Source organism: Streptopelia decaocto, assembly GCF_964273445.1.
Source record: "Streptopelia decaocto genome assembly, chromosome: 22".
Lineage (NCBI taxonomy): Eukaryota > Metazoa > Chordata > Aves > Columbiformes > Columbidae > Streptopelia > Streptopelia decaocto.
The window spans coordinates 4682690-4701346 of NC_138677.1; the positions used below are offsets into that span (position 1 = coordinate 4682690).

Here is an 18657-nt window from a genome sequence, read left to right on the forward strand (position 1 = left end):
TTGTTTTAGAATAGGCGTGGTTTTAAGAGGTCGATTTTAGGGTATCACAGGGGGGGGCGGAACCTTCGTGCTCCGAGGGGGAACGTTTGTGCTCCGGGAGCCGCGCCCCGCCGAGCCCACCCGGCGCGGCGCTTCCGGCGGAGCAGCCGCCGCAGGGAAGGTGCCCGTGATGGGGCCGCTCAGGGCGGCGGCGCTGGTGACGCTGATGAGGGGCGGGCGGCGGCTCCGGTACCGGGACCCCCGGGGGGGTTTGCGCATCCCGGTGCGCCCCTGCTCGGCCCCCCCCGCGCCGGTGATCGCCGCCAAGGAGCCGTTCGCGGTGGAGCTGAAGGCGGGACAGAAGTACGGGTGGTGCGCCTGCGGGCACAGCCGGCGGCAGGTGGGACCGGGCGCCAAGGTACCGGGGGCGGGGTGGGAGGGGGCGGTCAGGGGGTCAGAACGGTTCTCCTGCCCCTCTGCTCTGCCCTTGAAAAAAGGGGTTAGTTTGGATACTATCAGATATACTTGGGGAACATATATATACACACATACATATATGTACACACATACATAACACACACATACATAACACACACATACATACATATATATATACACACACATACATAACACACACATACATAACACACACATACATACATATATATATATACACACATACATAATACATACATACATACATATATACAGCCACACCACCCTGAGAATGCCCGATCTCGTCTGATCTGGGAAGCTAAGCAGGGTCGGGCCCGGTCAGTACTTGGATGGGAGACCAGCTGGGAACAGCGGGTGCTGTGGAATGAGCCAGCACTGGGCCCTTGTGGCCAGGAAGCCAATGGGACCTGGGGTGGGTTAGAAGGGGGTGGTCAGTAGGTCAGAGAGGTTCTCCTGCCCCTCTGCTCTGCCCTGGGGAGACCACACCTGGAATCTTGTGTCCAGTTGTGGCCCCTCAGTTCCAGCAGGACAGGGAACTGCTGCAGAGAGTCCAGCGCAGCCACCAAGATGCTGGAGGGAGTGGAGCATCTCCCGTGTGAGGAAAGGCTGAGGGAGCTGGGGCTCTGGAGCTGGACAAGAGGAGACTGAGGGGGGACTCATTCCTGGGGATCAATATGGAAAGGGGGAGTGTCAGGAGGATGGAGCCAGGCTCTTCTGGTGACAACCAGTGACAGGACAAGGGGTCCCTCAGCCGCAGGGATGGAGAGGACACAGTCCCCCATTTCATCCCCATCTCTCAGCCGCTCCCCGTTTGCTTTGCAGCCCTTCTGCGACGGCACCCACAAGAAAGCAGCTCCGGGGATCTCCCCCCTGCGCTTCGTGGCCGAGGAGGACAAGACAGTCTGGCTGTGTGGGTGCAAACAGACCCACACGCCCCCGTACTGTGATGGCACCCACAAAACTGAGGCTGTGCAGAGCGCCCGGCTACCCCCAAACCCCTGACAGAGCCCATGGGAGCTCAGCATCTTGGGGGTGTTCACCCCTCTTCGTACGGGAGGGAAGATGCTGAGCTCCCACCCCAATTAACATTAATTATTGAGCTCTGAGCTGCCACCGGCCGCAGAAAATCAGCCTCGTCCCTACCACAGGGGCAGCAGTTTTGCCTCCTGCCCCGCTGCAAGGGATAACGAAGGGGGGAACAATAAATGCACTGGATAATGGGGCTCTGGGGAGAGGTTTTGCATCGCCAGAGCTGCGGGTGCCCGTCGGGATGCAGGTGGATCCATCCGGACCGATGAAGGGATTTGCCAGTCTGCAGCATTTATTACATTTACAAAGCTGTATAGTTGTACAAATGTTTAACCGATAACGAGATATGAATATCAGAATATATTACAAGACATTAAAACGTCGTACAGGATGCAAACATACAGAGCAATTTGGTTTGTACCATAGAGGAAAAAAACAGGAAACAAAACGACCCCCACACAAACCCCAGACTGAGGCACTTCGGCCGCCTCCCTCAGTCCATTTTGGGCTATTTACAAGGAGAAAAGGGGTGTCAAAGTCAAGACAAACGGAGCCCCCACCACATTCCGGGCCCATCCCCGGTGCCAGGGCTGTGCTATAGCAAAGGTGCCGCTGGCGACTCCGTGGTGGGGGTGCGGTGCTTCGAAAAATAACTTTAAAAACATTAAAAACCACCATAACAACTTCCCACATTCCCTGACCGTTGGGGTCGGGCTGTTCACACAATCCCCGCGCCGCGTTCCTTTGGTTCTCACTGTGCCGCGGGTGCCGTCCGGGCGCTGCAGGCACTTGCTTAATTTCGTTGGCATTCATCCCCCTCCCCAGCAAGGGACGGAAAGAAACCCCCGGGGGCTCCGTTCCCTGGGGCTCGTGTGCTTTTTTTGTCAATATATATATAGAAAGTTGGTCCCTTCCCCTCTCCCACCCAAAACACGGCGGCACCGTCCCACGCTCACCCCTCACCCTTTGGCTCAAGGCACTGTAGTCTTATTTTTTAATTGTTTTGTTTTGCTTTAAAAACCCCAGCGTGGGGGCAAGAGGAGGGGGGGGGAACACAAAACCGCTCTGAAACGTGGTGGTGAAGCCGTGGAGGTGGAAATGTGGGGGTCCTGCACCCCCCAACCGGGCGCTTGAAGCCCCTGGGACCCCCGATGCTGCCCCTGATGGTTTAGATGCCCCCAGCCAAAATTTCCAGGTGGAAACATATTCAGCGGGGCTTGTGCTCTTCCCCTTGGTGCATCTGGCCCTTCGCCGCCAGCTTGTAACCATCATATTTTTAAGCTGGGTGGAGGGAAAAACTAAAGATAAAAGGAAAAGCACCTACTTACTGTGCACAAGGGAAGCGTCTGTGTGAGCTTGAGCCTGAAACACCGTCCAGAGACCACGCAGGGAAAGCAAAGAAACAAGAACATGCACAGGAAAGCAAAGCTGGGGGGACACAGGCACCGTGTTATCAAACCCGGTGCCCAAATCCTTCAAATAGAGGCAAAAAGCAAATAAAAGGACACGGCAGGGCTGGGGGGGGTGGTTTTTGGCTTCTGTGCTTGGCCCTTACCTGTGCTTGGCCCTTACCTGTGCAGCCCGGTGTCCCGGTCACGGCCCCGTCCGCTGCGGGAGGGGACAGGGGACAAGGGACGGGGGACACAGGACGGGGATGGGGAGGGGGAAAAGTGTTAGAGAAAAACCAGCAAGGCTCCGGCTCCGGTGTGCAGCGTACGTAAGCCAACATTAAACCAAAATCAACATGAAAGGAAAAAAAACATTAAAAAATATTCCACCACATTGATGTGTCTTATTTGCACTTTAAATTAATCTGCTCGATCAATAGAAAATAAGTATGTATAATTATTTTTTTTTCTCCCTATGTACACATATATATGTATATATAATATATATATAGAGACGTATAAAACGCAGGCAGGAGTCCCCGCCCCGCCGCCCTTAGGTCAAGGCGGAGCCCGCGCTGCCGTTCACAGTCGTTTTGCGGCACCGGGCGGGCAGCGGGTGGCAGTTCGAGGAGCCGTTGAGCGCGGTGCCGGTGCCGGCGCTGGGGGAGCCGTGCGCGGGGGCGGCGGGGCTGGGCAGGGCCGCGGCGCCGGCGGGGGCGGCGGGGCTGGGCGCCTTGTCGCTGCCCGACTCGCACTCGGACGCTCCGCTGGTGTTGACGCTCTCGGGGGTGACGGGCTGGGACAGCTTGAGGCGCTTGCAGGCGGGTTGCACGCGGTATTTCAGCGGGAGGGGCCCGTTCTGCGGGGGGGGGGACAGCGGCGGATGGGGGACCCGCTGGCACCCCCGCTGGCCCCACGGCCACCAGCCCCCCCCCGTTTGTCCTGGAGAATGGGGGGGAAAGGCACACACAGCCCCATCATAAACCAAACGCCTTTGTGAGGAGGGGGCGTCTGGGGTTTATTGGTTGAGGTGCTCCACGTTTTAAGCTTTTCGGTGAACGTTTTCTATTCCTAAACGTTTCGATTTTTAAGTTCTTCAAACCTGAAGGTTTTCCATTTTTAAGTTATTGATATTTTAAGTTTTTAAGTTCTCCTAATCTTAAGTTTTTTCATTTTAAACTTCTTCATATTGTGAGTTTTTAATATTTGAAGGTTTTCCATCTTTAAGTTTTTCTATCTTTGTTTTTCTATCTTTAAGTTTTTCTATGTTCAAGCTTTTCTATCTTCAAGCTTTTCTATCTTTAAGTTTTTCTATAATCTTTCAGTTTTTCTATAATCTTTCAGTTTTTCTATCTTCAAGCTTTTCTATAAGTTTCTCTATAATCTTTCAGTTTTTCTGTCTTCAAGCTTTTCTATCTTTAAGTTTTTCAGATCTTAAGTTCTTCAATTTTTAAGTTCTTCTAATCTTCAATTTTTAAGTTATTCCTATTTTAAGTCCTTCAATTTTTAGGTTCTTCAAACTTTAAGCTTTTCTATCTTTAAGCTTTTCTACCTTTAAGTTTTTCAAATCTTAAGTCCTTCAATTTTTAAGTTCTTCTAATCTTAAGTCCTTCCATTTTTAAGTTCTCCATACTCTGAGTTTTTCACTTTGTAAGTTATTCATTTTTTAAGTTCTCCACATTTTAAGTTCTTCAATTTTTAGCTTCTTTGAACTTAAGTTTTCCCATTTTTAACCTTTCCGACACCCCCCAGGCCGGGTTCCCCCCGCCGAGCCCGTGCGGGCGGCCGCTCCGCTTACCCTCCTCCAGGGGTAGATGTAGGCGATGTCCATCAGCGTGTAATACTCCTTCAGGGGCTCGTCCTCGTACAGGACTTCAACCTGGCGCAGGGGACAGCGTCACCCCCCGAAACACGGACAGAGGCACCGCCGCCCCCCCCCGGAGCCGCTCCCGGGACGTCAGGGCTTTGCTGTCCCCAAGTGCCACTGGTGGGCACTCGCCGGGAGCTGGAGCAGGTTCGGTTTGCACGCAATGTGCTGTAAGGGACACATCCTGCCCCAGCGCCCACCCGCTGATGCAGAACTCAGGCTGTTGTGTTATTTGGGAGTTGGTGACGCACGGAGCGTTTGCAACGTGGAATCACTGAATCGTCTGGGTTGGAAAAGCCCCTCAAGGTCATGGAGTCCAACCATAACCCACCCCAGCACTGCCCCATGTCCTGAGAACCTCATGTCCGTCTGTCCAGCCCTCCAGGGATGGTGACTCCAGCACTGCCCTGGGCAGCCTGTTCCAATGCCCCACAGCCCTTTGGGGAAGAAATTGTTCCTAAATCCAACCTCAACCTCCCCTGGCGCAACTTGAGGCCGTTTCCTCTGCTCCTGGCGCTTGTTCCTGGGGAGCAGAGCCCGACCCCCCCTTGCCCCAAGCTCCGTTCAGCTCACAGCACCGAAAGCCGAGCAGGGAGCGGATCCCGCGCACGAACTCACCTTGTACTTGCTGGGAACGTCCATCTTGTTGCGGAGGAACTTGGCCAGGTGCATGACGGTCATGGCGGCGGGACAGCGCAGGAACCGCACCCCGTTCTTCTGGGGAGCAGCGGGAGGGGGGGGCGTTGCTGAGCGTCTGCCGCGCCGTTAATGGGCAGTTCCCAGCCGCTTCAGTTTGGGGTGCCCTCCTGCCCCCCACACCCCAAAAGGCGGCTGGACACCGAGCTCTCCATCCCGTGGTCCCACCACACTCACCTTCTCCTTCTCCAGGTCCCCGTTCTCAACAGTCCCTTTTTTCTCCTCTCTGGGGGGAGAAAAGAAAACACGGGGAAAAGTCGATGGAGGAAGAAAACAACACAAGAAAGATAAAATAACCCCCCCAGGATGCAGGGAGAACAGAACAAAGCACCTTGACCCTTCATAGAACTCTATGGACAGGCTGACGATCTCGTCGTCCGTCAGGTTCCCCTTGTCCTGCTCGGACACTTCCCCGCGATCCTCGTTGGAGCCGTTGGGAACTGTGGGGACAGCGGGACGGGGAGGATGAGCCACGGGGGGGACACGGCCGGGGCGAGGGGGGACGCGGCGCCGACACTCACCCTCGGCCACGGGGTACGCCGCGTAGAACTCGCGCCGCCTCTTCATCTCATCTGCGGGGGGGGAATAACACACCAAGGGGGCGATGGGGGCAGAGAGGGGAGCAGGAGGTGCCCCCGGGGTGCCGGAGCGCGGGGTGGGCAGAGCCGCCCCCGTCCCTTCGCATTGTGTGTTTTCCCGCTGTCCCCGTCCCCAGGGAACCAGTTTCACGGGTGGGTGGGAGCGAGTTACAAACAACCCCAAACCCACACAATTATAATCGTCCATGGATGTACCTTTGAAAAGCCCCGGGACCAGTTTGTACACGATGTCCTGTAGGGTTTTGTCCGACCTGGGGGGATAAAAAGGAATAAGAAAAGAGAGAGAAATCAGGTGGATTAGGGAGCACGTTGATTCCCCGGGTGCTGGAAGCTGCTCTGCACCACGTGCTCCTTCCCCACGTCCAGCACAAAGTCCCAAATCCCCATCCCCATTCTATGACTCTATGACCCCGCGGCGATGCCACAACCCCGTCTCGTGGCCAAACCGTCACCACAGAGGGTTAACTCTGCAAAACGAAAGAAAACCATCTCAAAAACCCTTGTAACTCCTCGGGATGATGACAGCAGCACTTCGGGGCCAGGATCTGTTTCAGCAGTCGAAACGATTACAAAAACACGAGTCTAACATCAGCAAATGGTTCTGCAAGTTTTAATTGGCATCTAAGTTGATTTTTGGGCTCGGCTGCAGCTCAGGGTTTGATTTCCCATTGTGAGGATGGTGGGACAGCGTCCCCCGGACGGTTGTTACATGGGAAAGCAAAGTGGGCGCCCTAAAATGCGACCGTCCCCAGGTGGGAGCTGCTAAAGCTTTGGGGAGCTTTGGGGGCTCCATTCGCACCCCCAGCACGGAGCTGGGAATGGGGTTTTACTGGGGTTGTGCCCCCGCAGACGGGGCATCTGGCACAGTTTAAAACCAGCAGCTCAGCCTCAAAAACAAAGCGAGAGCAGCGGGACTGGTGAAAAGTCAATTACATCTGCAATTATTTCCATTTTAATAATAGGGCCTTTATTTTCAAGAAAAACAAATGACTGTACCCTATATTATTTTTAGCCTCGCCACGTCTTTCATCCCTAATTCCTCGGTGATGTCACCGTGGTTCACGAGGCCCCGCTGTGATTTGATTTATAATGCGTACCCGGAGAATTCGCGTTATAATTTACAGCAAGCTAATGAAAAAGCAACCTCAGCTGCTTGATTGGCAGCTTAATTACCAGCCGGTCCCTGCTCCAGCACAAGTCAAGCCCGTTGAGCCCAGGGGGGTGCTGGGGGGCAGCGGGGGGCACCGCGTGGCGTCTGTGGGTGTTGCGGTGCTGCCGCGGCACCGGTTTGGGGAGCAAAGGGGAGATCAAGCCCCGCACTGGTGCAGTTTGCCGGGGTGCCACATCTGGATCAGGCACCTCTGCCCAGATGTGGGCAGGATTTTCCTCCAGCGGGACCAAAGGGGGTGTGAAGGCACCGTGACGCTGTGACACCGTGATGCTGTGACACTGCGACACTGTGACACCATGATGCTGTGACACTGTGAAAGTGTGACACTGTGATACCGTGATTCTGTGACACTGTAACACCGTGACGCTGTGACATCGTGACACTATGACACCGCAACACTGTGACACTGTGACATTGTGACACCATGATGCTGTGACACCGCGACACTGTGATACTGTGACACCGTGACACCACGACACTGTGACACTGTGACATTGTGACACCATGATGCTGTGACACCGCGACACCGTGACACTGTGACACCGTGACACCACGACACTGTGACACTGTGACATTGTGACACCATGATGCTGTGACACTGCGACACTGTGACACCATGATGCTGTGACACCGCGACACTGTGATACTGTGACACCGTGACACCACGACACTGTGACACTGTGACATTGTGACACCATGATGCTGTGACACCGTGACACTGTGATACTGTGACACCGTGACACCACGACACTGTGACACTGTGACATCGTGACACCATGATGCTGTGACACTGCGACACTGTGACACCATGATGCTGTGACACCGCGACACTGTGACACTGTGACATTGTGACACCATGATGCTGTGACACCGCAACACGGTGACACTGTGATGCTGTGACACTGTGAAACCATGACGCTGTGACGCCGTGACGCTGTGACACCGTGACACTGTGACACAGCGACACTGTGACATTGTGACACCATGATGCTGTGACACCGTGATGCTGTGACACTGTGAAACCATGACGCTGTGACACCATGACACTGTGACACAGCGACACTGTGACACCATGATGCTGTGACACCGTGACACTGTGACACTGTGACACCGTGACACTGACACAGCGCCAGCGGGGCCGGGGCTGCCGGGGTGCGCGGTGCCAGCGCGGCGGCCGCGGATCCGTCTCTACACACACACACACACACACACACACACACACACACACGGGGCTGTTTTGGCGAAGGAGCCGTGGGAGCCAGAGCGTAAATATTTCATAGTGAAGCAGAAACCAAAATAAAGGCGGCAAAAGTGTTACTACAGAAACGGGCTGACGTGGAAGAGGCTAAAAAAAGAGAAAGCTGAGTGATGCACCGCAGCCTTTCGCGGTTTCTATGCCAACCACCTGCAGAGCCAATTCCACAGCCGACGGGATGTGTCTGGCTTTCCCCAGCCAGACGTGGGGCCGGCGCGAAGCTGGGGACACTGTCACCCCCCGAGGGACGCGGCTGCGCCCCTGGGACCCCCCCCGAGCTCACCTGATGCTGAGGAGGGGTCTGGTTTTGTGCACCTGGACATCGCACATGGGGCAGTACTTGTTCGTCTCCAGGTAGCGAACGATGCAGGTTTTGCAGACTGTGGGGAGAGAGGCGGTGTGAGCAGATGGACGGACAGACGGACGAGGGGGCAGAGCCCCTGTTGCCAGCCCGGAGAAGCGCCTTGACCCCCACAGCAGCCAGGACCCAATCCGGCCCCATCCACGACCCCGCAGCTCCCGGTGCAGGATGGGTTTGGGGAGCACGGGAAGGTCTCGGTGCAGCACAAACCCCCTCCCGGGGCCCCCCCGGGTGCCCAGGGCACTCACAGGAGTGCAGACACTCCACGATGGTGGTGGCGTCGATGAAGTAGCCGCCACACAAGGCGCACATCAGGTGGGGGTTGAGCTCGGTGATCTTTATCCTGGTGGTCCTGTGCATTTTGGAGCAGCGCCGCGGCGGATCCTCCCTGCGGGGAAACACCCGGGGACACCCTTAACGGGCGGATCGTGCAAGGATGGGACTTGTGGGACCCAGCGCATCCTTTAATGAACAAATCCAGGTCTGGGGGGGGTGCCTGTGCTCCCTGTGATGTGCCACACTCGGCACTGGGAGCACTGGGGCGGCCCCAGCACCCTGCCAGTCCCAGGGGGGCACAAGCAGCGCCCACACACCTCCCCATGCAGCCCCCGGGCGCTGCCCAGCTCCATCTGCCCCACGTTGGCATCTTCCTGGAGGTCCCTAAACAGATCCCACCATGAGGAGTGGGGACAAATGCCCCCTGTTAGCCAGCCCCTCGCACAGCGCCCGGGCTGTGCACATACGCACAAACACACACACACAAAGTGTGGTTTTGTTTTCCTCGATGGAAAAGGCATTTTCAGCCACCGCCTCGCCGTTTCCATAGAAACTCCCGAGACCGGTGTTGGCCACCTGCCCGCAGCACCTGAGCGCGGGTGTGCGGGGCCGGGTGTGCGCTCGGGGCACGGGCAGCGTCCCTGGGCACAGACACAGGGGAATCGCCGCCTGCCCGCTCCGGCGCTTCCACGTTTATGATGGGAGACGGCGGAGCCGGGGCCCGAAATCACTGCAGTTTTATTGTTCCCATGGCAACCCTGATACTTGGAGAGGAGCCAGAATATTATTACAACCATCCGAGGTGAGGGGGAGAGGGGAGAAGAAACCCCTGGGTTTGCGTAAAGGAGCGTGGGCGCGATGGCAGCGCCGGGTTGTGCCGACAGCAACACCCATACGCACCCAAACCCCCACCCACCACAGGGAGACACACGCACACGTGTGCACACACATGCGGTACATACACACATGCGGTACGTACACACATGCGGTACGTACACACACGTACCGTCTGCACGCACACAGAGGTGCAGCCGCACCCCTGCACCCCGCGGTGCAGCACCCGCCCTGGGGAACCCGCCCGGGCTCCCACTCGCTCCTTGGGGTGCTTCTCCCGGGCTCCAGTCTGGGCCTCTCAGCACATTCAGCCACCACGGAGTCCCTGGAGGCAGGTGTGCAGGGATGGGGACACCATGGGGACCAGGATGGAGATGCTGCAGGGATGGGGACACCACGGGGACCAGGATGGAGATGCTGCAGGGATGGGGGCACCATGGCGATGGAGACGCTGCAGAGATGGGGACACCACAGGGACTGGGATGAAGATGCTGCAGGGATGGGGACACCATGGGGATGGAGACACTGTGGGAATGGGGACACCGTGGGGATGGAGATGGAGATGCTGCAGGGATGGGGACACCACAGAGATGGGGACACTGTGGGGATGGGGACACCATAGGGATGGGGACCTCAAGGACACCCTGCTGCCCCTGGGCAGGTGCCCTCAGCCCTCTGCAGCCCACAGGTGACGGGGGCCACTGTCAGCGCCCCCCCGCCGGCCAGGAGGAATCCTGGGGGTGTCGAGGTCCCACGGCTGCATTTTGGGTGGATTTTGCTGCTTTTGGTGCTCTCAGCTGCCAATGGCGACCCGGGTCTCCGAGGGAGGGGGGAGCCTGAGCCACCGGCGCAAACTGGTTCCAATAAACTGGGTGATAACAACCGCGATTTCCTGCCGCGGGGGCGAACAAAGCCCCGGACCCCCCCGGGCCAGGAGCCGCCCGTAGCACCGGCCCCGCCGGAGCCCTCGGGGCCGCCCCGTCCCGCCAGCGGCGGCCGCTGTCCCGGTCCCGCCGCCGGGGTCGGTCCCGCCGCCCGCAGCCGCCTCCCCGGCACCCCCGGCCGCGAATTTCGGGGTCTTTTGTCTCCATGGGCGGCGGCCCGGCACCGTCCGCCCCCCTCCCCAAAATCCCCCCGGACCGGGCACGGGTGAGGAAGGACGTTTCAAAGTCACCGGGAACTTGGACCCGACCGGCCGCCCCCTCCCTGCGGGACTCACCGGCGGCGGCGAGCCCGGGGACCGGGAAATAAACCGGGACGGCTCCCCCGGCACTGCCCGCTCGCCCGCACGGCGGCCACGGGCCCCCACGCACCGGGAACACGACAAAAAGGCAGCGGAGCGTGAGCCCCCGCCCGCCCCGCCGGGATCCCCCGCCCCTCCCGGGATGCGGGACGCGGGCACCGGCTGCTGCCGAGGAGCGGAACAGCGGGAAGGGAGGAGGAAACCCCGCGGGGAGGGCACGGACACGCGTGTCCACACACCCGTGTGCGCACAATCCCCCCCCGCGCCGGTGCGTGACACCCTCCTGCCACGGGCGCACGGACACGCGTGACCCCGCGCTGTGCCCCGCGGTCCCCGGTTCAGCCCGGCGGGTGGGCCCGTCCCGGCGCCGCGGAGCAGCTCCCGCTTCATTTTATTTTTTGGGGGGGTGGGCACGATTTGGGGTCGGGGGTGGGGCACACCCGGTGCCCCGCAGCCCTTTGTACTCGGGGCCGCTGACAGCCCAGCCCGCCCCCCCCGGCCGGACCGCACCGCCCCTCTCCACGCCGCACCGGGCCCGGCGGGGGGGCGGCGGGAGCCGGGGCTGTCAGGGCTCCTTGTCCGCTCGCCGGTGCCCGCCGTGGGGTTGGGGGGTCACGCCTCCCCCGGGCAGGAGCGGGGCCGCGGCACAAAGCGGGGGGAGGCGGCGGCCATCGGCCATCTTGAACACGGAGAGAAAAGGGCGCGGGGGGGGCCGGCGGCGGAGCCCGGTAGCGGCGCGGGGGGGGGACCCGGAGCCGCGTCCCTACCTGGTGGCGGCGGCAGCGGCGGCCCCGGGGCCGCCCCTCCGCTCCCGCCGGGCGGCGCGGCTCGGCGCGGCTCGGCTCGGCTCGGCGCGGCGGCGGCGCTGCGGCCGGGGCCCTTTTTTTCTCTCGCTCCTTTTTTTCCTTCTTTTTTTTCTTTCTTTCTTTTTTTTTTTTTTTAATTTTCTTTTTTCCTCCTTTTTTTATTTTTTTTAATTTTTTTCCCTCCTCCAGCCGCCGCCAGGCCCCGCCCCGCCCCACGTGACCTCATTCCTTTGGGGTGTTGCGGAGGAGGGGAGTGAGGGGCCGAGATTGGGGGTCCACACCCCCCCCCTGCCCCGCCCCGCCAGGACACGGTCGCCCCCCTCCCGCCCCGCCCCGGTGCCCCGGTGCTTGACAACGGCCTCGCTGCCGCCTCCACCCCCCGTTTTGCTCATGAAGGATAAGAGAACACCCCAAAATCCGAACCCAGAATCCGAGCCGGGGCAGCGGTGCCCGGCGGCAGCGCCCGTCCCCTCCCCGTTAAGGGGTCCCGGTGTTCCCCCATCACCGCGGCACAGCTCGGGTGGTGCCCCGGGACCCCCACCCCGAACAGCGCGCTGGGACCATTTTTGGCCCCAAATGGAAGGACTTTTCGCCCGGGAGGCGACGTGGGAGCCACGGGGTCCCTCCGGAGCTTCCCCGGGACCCTCGGGACGGCGGCCGGTGGCTGCCGGTGTTCGGCGGGACCCGCGGCGGGAGGGGAAGGCGATGGGAAAGGGGTAAAATAATCAAAAAGGAAGAAAAATAGAGGGAAATGGGAGAAAGGGGAAGATGGAAAAGGAGCGGGGGGAAGAAAAAAGGAATAGGAGGAAAGGAAAAGAAAGGAAGGGAAAGGAAAGGAAAGGAAAGAAGGAAAGGAAAGGAAAGGAAAGGAAAGGAAAGGAAAGGAAAGGAAAGGAAAGGAAAGGAAAGGAAAGGAAAGGAAAGGAAAGGAAAGGAAAGGAAAGGAAAGGAAAGGAAAGGAAAGGAAAGGAAAGGAAAGGAAAGGAAAGGAAAGGAAGGAAAAGTTAAAAAAAAAAAAAGGCAGGAAAAAAATGGAAGGACGGGGAAAAAAAAAGGAAGAAGCAGAAAATAAATAAAAGAGAGGGAGGAAGGGGAGAGGAGCGGGCGGGCTCACGGCGCCGTTTTCCCCGCACGGGGCCGGTCCCACGGACGGGCGGGATCCGTCTCGGGGGAAGGGGACACCAGGGGACACCCCGCCGGGGGTTCCCGCGGTATTTCGGGAGTGCGAGCAGCCGGGGCGCCCGCTCGTGTCGACTACCCCCGCAACGCCCCGCAGCTCCTCCCCAGCGGAAAGCGCCAGACGGCCCCGCTGCCCCGCGCGTGTCCGCGGCTCCCGCGTGGGTCCGGCCCGGGCTCGGTCCGACTGAGAGCCCTTCTGAACACCCGGTGCGCCGGCTGCTCAACGGGGCGCAGCGCCCACGCGCGTTTCGCCTCAGCCCACACGGTTGCAGCCGTGGGATTAACGTCCCGCCCCGTGTGCCGGTGCCCAGGGCAGGTGCCGACGCCTGGTTGCCCGGTGCCGGTTCCGGTTCCTATGCCGGTATCCGGTGCCAGTTCCCACTACTGTACCCAGTACCGGTGCCCGGTGCCGGTTCCCATGTCTGTGCCTGGTGCCGGTGCCCGGTGCTCGAGTCCGGTGGCCGGTACCGGTACCTGCGGGCGCTCCCTCAGATGCTCCGGCTGAGTGCGGCTGCCGCAAAAGCGCTCGGCAGCGCGGTCTCTGTGGCGCAATCGGTTAGCGCGTTCGGCTGTTAACCGAAAGGTTGGTGGTTCGAGCCCACCCAGGGACGGTGCTTCCCGTTTTGCCTCTTTTTCTCCTGCCTTTTCCCCGTTTTTTCGGGGGCAGAAGGAGGATGGACACAGCCGGGGGGGGGCGGGAGAAGGCCGGTCCCGCGCCCCGGTGGGGTGGGCAGGGTGGGTTTTCACTATGCAAAGAGCTGCGTAGGGAATCGGTGGGGCATTTTCTGCCCCCTTGGGATGCTCGTTGCCCTCAGAACTGGGCTGAGCTGGATGGGGAGAAGCTGTGAAGGAGCAGGATGCGGCCCCGGTGCTTAAAGCGCTGGGCAAGGTGGAAACCAGCCCCTGGCGTGAGCACAAAGAGTTTTGCTCACCCTGTGCTCCCCTCTGCACCACAGTTTCCCCCATAAGCAAAAGGATGTGTTGGGACATTAAAAATGGAACAGAGAGCCTGTTTCCATCCAGAGTCCATATTTTGCCTTAAGAATAAGCTGAAAGGGGTCCAAAACCTGCATTGTTGAAGTTCTCCTCTCTTACAAAATCTCGTAAAATCTATTTACATTCCCCTCTTGCCCTGATTTTATTTTCATACCAGAAATAATGAAGTCAATGTTTTGATGCAGGGCATAAAACTTTGCCGGGAGGATCCCTGGGGTTTCAAGAGCCCCAGAACCACAAAATGTTGGGGAATCACTGGGGCCCCGGGCCAGGGAAGGGAATTGCTGCTGCCTTCCCGACCTGAGACCACGAGGTGGATGGGAAAGCAAAGGGAGAAGCGAAGGGGTCACCTCCCCACTGCTACACAAGAGTGTCCACGGGGCAATTCCCGTCCGGCTCTGCTGCTCCTTCTCTCCTCAGTGTGTGGGGTGTTCCCACCAGAATGTGGCCTCTGACTTCATCCCTGCCAGAAACCTTTTACAATGGAAAACACTTTAAAAATATGACAGTCGCAGGACAGGCTGTGCCTGCAGGACTCGGTCCCGGGGCGGATGAGCAGCCCCTGCACAGGCTGGGGGTTTTCATTGAAACCAGGCGGGCTGATCTGTTGTGCATGTGAGAACGTTTCCAAACACATGGATCTTTTTCCCTTTGGCACAACATCACTCCCCTGAATGAAACGTTTAATCCCGTCTCCTCCAGGAGAGGAGCGAGCTGGCAAGCGGGGATGGGGGAGGAAATCCAAAACTCTGCAGAGTGCAAATCCCCTTTCAATTGATCTCGGAATAAAAAATACCCTCGCAGCCATTTGTCAGGGACCTCCCCCTCGCCAGGATGTGACTCGCTGCTTTACAGGGTGACTTTACAATGGCTTTACCGTGACTTTACAGAGTGACTTTACAGCGGCTTGATGGCACCAGCCACTCTCCAAAGAGAACTTTTTCCACTGTCCCTGGCCCCACAGGATGAGTTTAGGGTTTTGCCCCCGAGTCCCAGATGGTGAGCGAGGCTTGACCCGCACCAGGGCTCTGCACAGCAGAGCGGTGCAGGATGGGATCCCTGGAATTTCTAGTTAAATTCAGGCGGGTTTGGCCAACTTTTCCCTGCCTGCCACCTCTGCAGTGGCCCTGCGTGTCCCTCCAGCTGTGCCGTGCCCTTACGCACACATCCAGCTGTGCCGTGCCCCTACGCACACATCCAGCTGTGCCATGCCCTTTGCGTGCACATCCAGCTGTGCCATGCACTTGCGCACACGTGCAACTGTGCCGTGCCCTTGCGCACACATCCAGCTGTGCCATGCCCTTATACACACATCCAGCTGTGCCATGCCCTTTGCGTGCACATCCAGCTGTGCCGTGCCCTTGCGCACACATCCAGCTGTGCCGTGCCCCTACGCACACATCCAGCTGTGCCATGCCCCTATACCCACATCCAGCTGTGCCATGCCCTTTGCGTGCACATCCAGCTGTGCCGTGCCCTTGCGCACACATCCAGCTGCGCACCCCGCGGACCCAGCTGTGCAAGCCCCGCCCCCGCCCCGCCCCCGCCCCGCCCAGTCCGCCGCCGTCCCGGCATGCCCCGCTCGCTATGACTCTTCACTTTTCCGCCCCGCCCCCAGCGGCCGCCGCAACCAATCAGCTCCGCCCCGCCGCGGGCCGAACCACCAATAGCGAGCGGGAAGGCACCGCGGCCGCCAATGGGAGGCGGCGGGAGGCGGGAGTAGTGGCGCGGCGGGGCGGTGTGCGGAGCGGTGTGCGGAGCGGCCGGGGCAGCGGAGCGGGGTCCGAGCAGCCGCCGCCATGGTGAGCGCCGGGACGGGGCCGGGGAGTCCCGGGAGGGCCCTGGGATGAAGCCCGGCCCGGCGGGATGAACCCGCGGGAGCCCCGGGGGAGGCGGGTGGGCTGGGGGCCTTCCCCGGCCCCGCCGGTGCGTTCCCGTGGGCCGCCGGGCCGTGGCGGCAGCCCCAAAAAGGGATGAATTAAAGGGAAAACCGCGAGGGGAGCGGGGCCGCGACCGCTGGGGACGCGGGGCCAAGGGGCGGAGGGGGTTCCCGGGGGGCGGGAGGCGCAGCCCGACCCGGCGCCGCCTGACCGAGCTCCTGCGTTGCAGTCGATCATGTCGTATAACGGCGGGGCCGTCATGGCCATGAAGGGGAAGGGCTGCGTGGCCATCGCCGCGGACCGGCGGTTCGGCATCCAGGCGCAGATGGTGACCACGGACTTCCAGAAGATCTTCCCCATGGGGGAGCGGTTGTACATCGGGCTGGCCGGGCTGGCCACGGACGTGCAGACGGTGTAAGTGAGAACTCAGAGGCGTGTTTACAATAAATACTGCGTGGGAGCCTCTGCTGAGCGTAAATGTCTTTGTTAATCCGCGGGGAAGGGTGTAACAGGTGGGCGGCAGCACTCCTTGCCTTGGTCTCCCTTCACTGGAAGTATTTTTTAACTAAAACAGCACATGATTTAAGATCACGTCACTACTAAGACTTAATAACTTCAGGTATAAAATAAGCACATATCTGCCTCGTGCAAGTGTCAGGAGCTGATATCAGTCAGTACAACAGTTCAGGCCTGGGCGAAGGCAAAAGGAAAAGGAACCTGCTTCTGCTTTAATGCTGATTCTCATCTCTTACAGCGCCCAGAGACTGAAGTTCAGGCTGAATCTCTACGAGCTGAAGGAAGGGAGGCAGATCAAACCCCAGACGTTCATGAGCATGGTTTCCAATCTGCTCTACGAGAGACGGTAACGGTCAAACGACAGTCGCGGGTCGGTGGAGGCTGTTGTTAGGGGACAGACCTTCTCTAAGTTGTTGATCTGATTCTGGAGAGGTGGGAGGTTGAGGAGGGCACCCATGGTGACCACCTGGGGTACAGCAAAAAGGACACTTCAATCTAGTGACAGTGTTATCTTAGAATATTGTGCATTGTTAAAATAATCCCATAGCAGTACAAGCTTGTTCTGTTTGCTGTGCTAAAACCACTGCAGGATGCTTCTAGGTTGACCTGAAAGGTCCCGTCTGTGGGATGTTTTCCTCATGTAGGTATTTCCGTGCGATGTGGAACTGCAGTGAGGTGGTTGAGCTGCTCTGCACCATGTTGTTCTTGGCAGGTTTGGACCTTACTACACCGAACCCGTCATTGCCGGGCTGGACCCCGTTACACACGAACCTTTCATCTGCTCTCTGGACCTGATCGGCTGCCCCATGATAACCGACGACTTTGTGGTGAGCGGCACCTGCTCCGAGCAGATGTACGGCATGTGCGAGTCCCTCTGGGAGCCCGACATGGTGAGAACCCCAGATATGTGGGTGGGGTGAACATCTCCGTCCTTTGGTACTTCCCAAAGGAGCTCAGGAGAACAAAGAGACTGTAGGAGAAATCTTGCGGCATCTTGGATGATACTTTAGGGTTTCAACAAAAGCCGTTGAGTCAACGTTCAGTTTTTACACCAACTAAAGCAGCTTCTGTTCCTCAGGAACCCGACCACCTCTTCGAAACGATCTCGCAGGCCATGCTGAACGCGGTGGACAGAGATGCCCTGTCCGGCATGGGCGTTGTTGTGCACGTCATGTAAGTGCCGCGCTCTTCCCCTACAGAACAGGCAGAATTTCCCAAGCTGCGTGTTAAGTCCGCTAAGGCATCGTCTTCCAGGCCATCCCTTACCCTGCTCCCTTCCAGCACTATCCTTATAACGTTTTGTCCTTTCTGAGTGTTTTATTTCTCCCGGCTGCAGTTCGTGGCTGTTGCTAGAACTGCAGGAGCTGTGGGACGTTAATCCCAGCATTAGGCTCTTGCTGCACAGGGATCCCTGGGCTGCGTTCCCATTGGTATTTAGGCGCGGGACTACTCACATAAGGGTAGTGCTGGCCAAGAGGATGCTGGTTGCTGTGCCTGGATGCAGCGTTAACTTTGACTGACTTATTTTCCTCGTGGGGCTGTTTCCCTGCTGCTCAGGACTTGGGGTTCCTCGGTGTTAACGGCCACCTTCAAGTTCAGATGATCCTGTCCGCACCACCAACAACCTGCCTACGCACACTGCAACTTCCTAATGAGGGGACAGTCTGCATGGAGGTATTAAACGCGGATTTGCTAATTATCTTCTCTCTTTCCCCTTCTAGCGAGAAAGACAAGATCACCACCCGGACCCTGAAAGCTCGCATGGACTAGCCCAGCACATCCCGGTCTGCTTGGAACTTTTTTAAAATAAAACTCTATCGTAGTGAACTTTCCTTCTCTTGCGTCTGAACGCTGGGATTAAGTTCTCATCTCTAAAGCTATGGGAAGGAGCTTGGGTAGAGCTCAGGTTTCCCTGAGCCACCCACACTCATCTCCCTTTGCCCCCACACATGTGAGCGACTCAGCATACCCAGGACTTGCTAAAATCAGTTCTTAATTAAACCCCCCATTTTACAGGCACATATGAAAAGACTTTTCCAGTTGTGGTTAATCTAGGACTAAAAGCAACCACGTACCTCATGGAGTGACAGTGGATGGTCAGAACACTCGAAAGAGGACAGCAGTAA

At 58.4% G+C, this 18657-nt stretch overlaps 3 protein-coding genes across 5 annotated transcripts in view; 2 read left to right on the forward strand and 1 right to left on the reverse strand.

The window, feature by feature from the left end:
* Nucleotides 1-18358, forward strand: part of PSMB3 (proteasome 20S subunit beta 3) — a 34218-nt gene extending 15860 nt beyond the window's left edge. For both annotated transcript variants that reach the window (XM_082071025.1, XM_082071026.1), the window contains exons 2-7: nt 15860-15937; nt 16245-16429; nt 16770-16877; nt 17244-17421; nt 17610-17704; nt 18253-18358. In XM_082071025.1, coding sequence (XP_081927151.1) covers nt 15935-15937; nt 16245-16429; nt 16770-16877; nt 17244-17421; nt 17610-17704; nt 18253-18301 — 618 coding nt within the window. In that variant the 5' untranslated portion in view covers nt 15860-15934 and the 3' untranslated portion in view covers nt 18302-18358. The remainder of the gene's footprint in view (nt 1-15859; nt 15938-16244; nt 16430-16769; nt 16878-17243; nt 17422-17609; nt 17705-18252) is intronic.
* On the forward strand, nt 133-1865 carry CISD3 (CDGSH iron sulfur domain 3). The gene is made up of 2 exons (XM_082070855.1): nt 133-379; nt 1258-1865. The coding sequence occupies exons 1-2, from the start codon at nt 170-172 to the stop codon at nt 1435-1437; spliced, it is 390 nt and encodes a 129-aa protein (XP_081926981.1). The 5' UTR covers nt 133-169; the 3' UTR covers nt 1438-1865.
* Nucleotides 2012-12131, reverse strand: PCGF2 (polycomb group ring finger 2). Of its 2 annotated transcripts, none has more exons than XM_082070854.1 (10): nt 11922-12131; nt 9050-9189; nt 8724-8820; nt 6210-6265; nt 5937-5987; nt 5747-5855; nt 5593-5641; nt 5338-5433; nt 4651-4731; nt 2012-3711 (listed from the first exon to the last, which is right to left on the reverse strand). In XM_082070854.1, exons 2-10 carry the CDS (start codon nt 9159-9161, stop codon nt 3406-3408), a joined length of 957 nt encoding a protein of 318 aa, XP_081926980.1. In that variant the 5' UTR covers nt 9162-9189; nt 11922-12131; the 3' UTR covers nt 2012-3405. The 2 variants fall into 2 exon arrangements, with proteins under 2 accessions (XP_081926980.1, XP_081926979.1); XM_082070853.1 differs by having other exon boundaries at nt 5338-5436.
* Nucleotides 18359-18657: the final 299 nt, after the last annotated feature.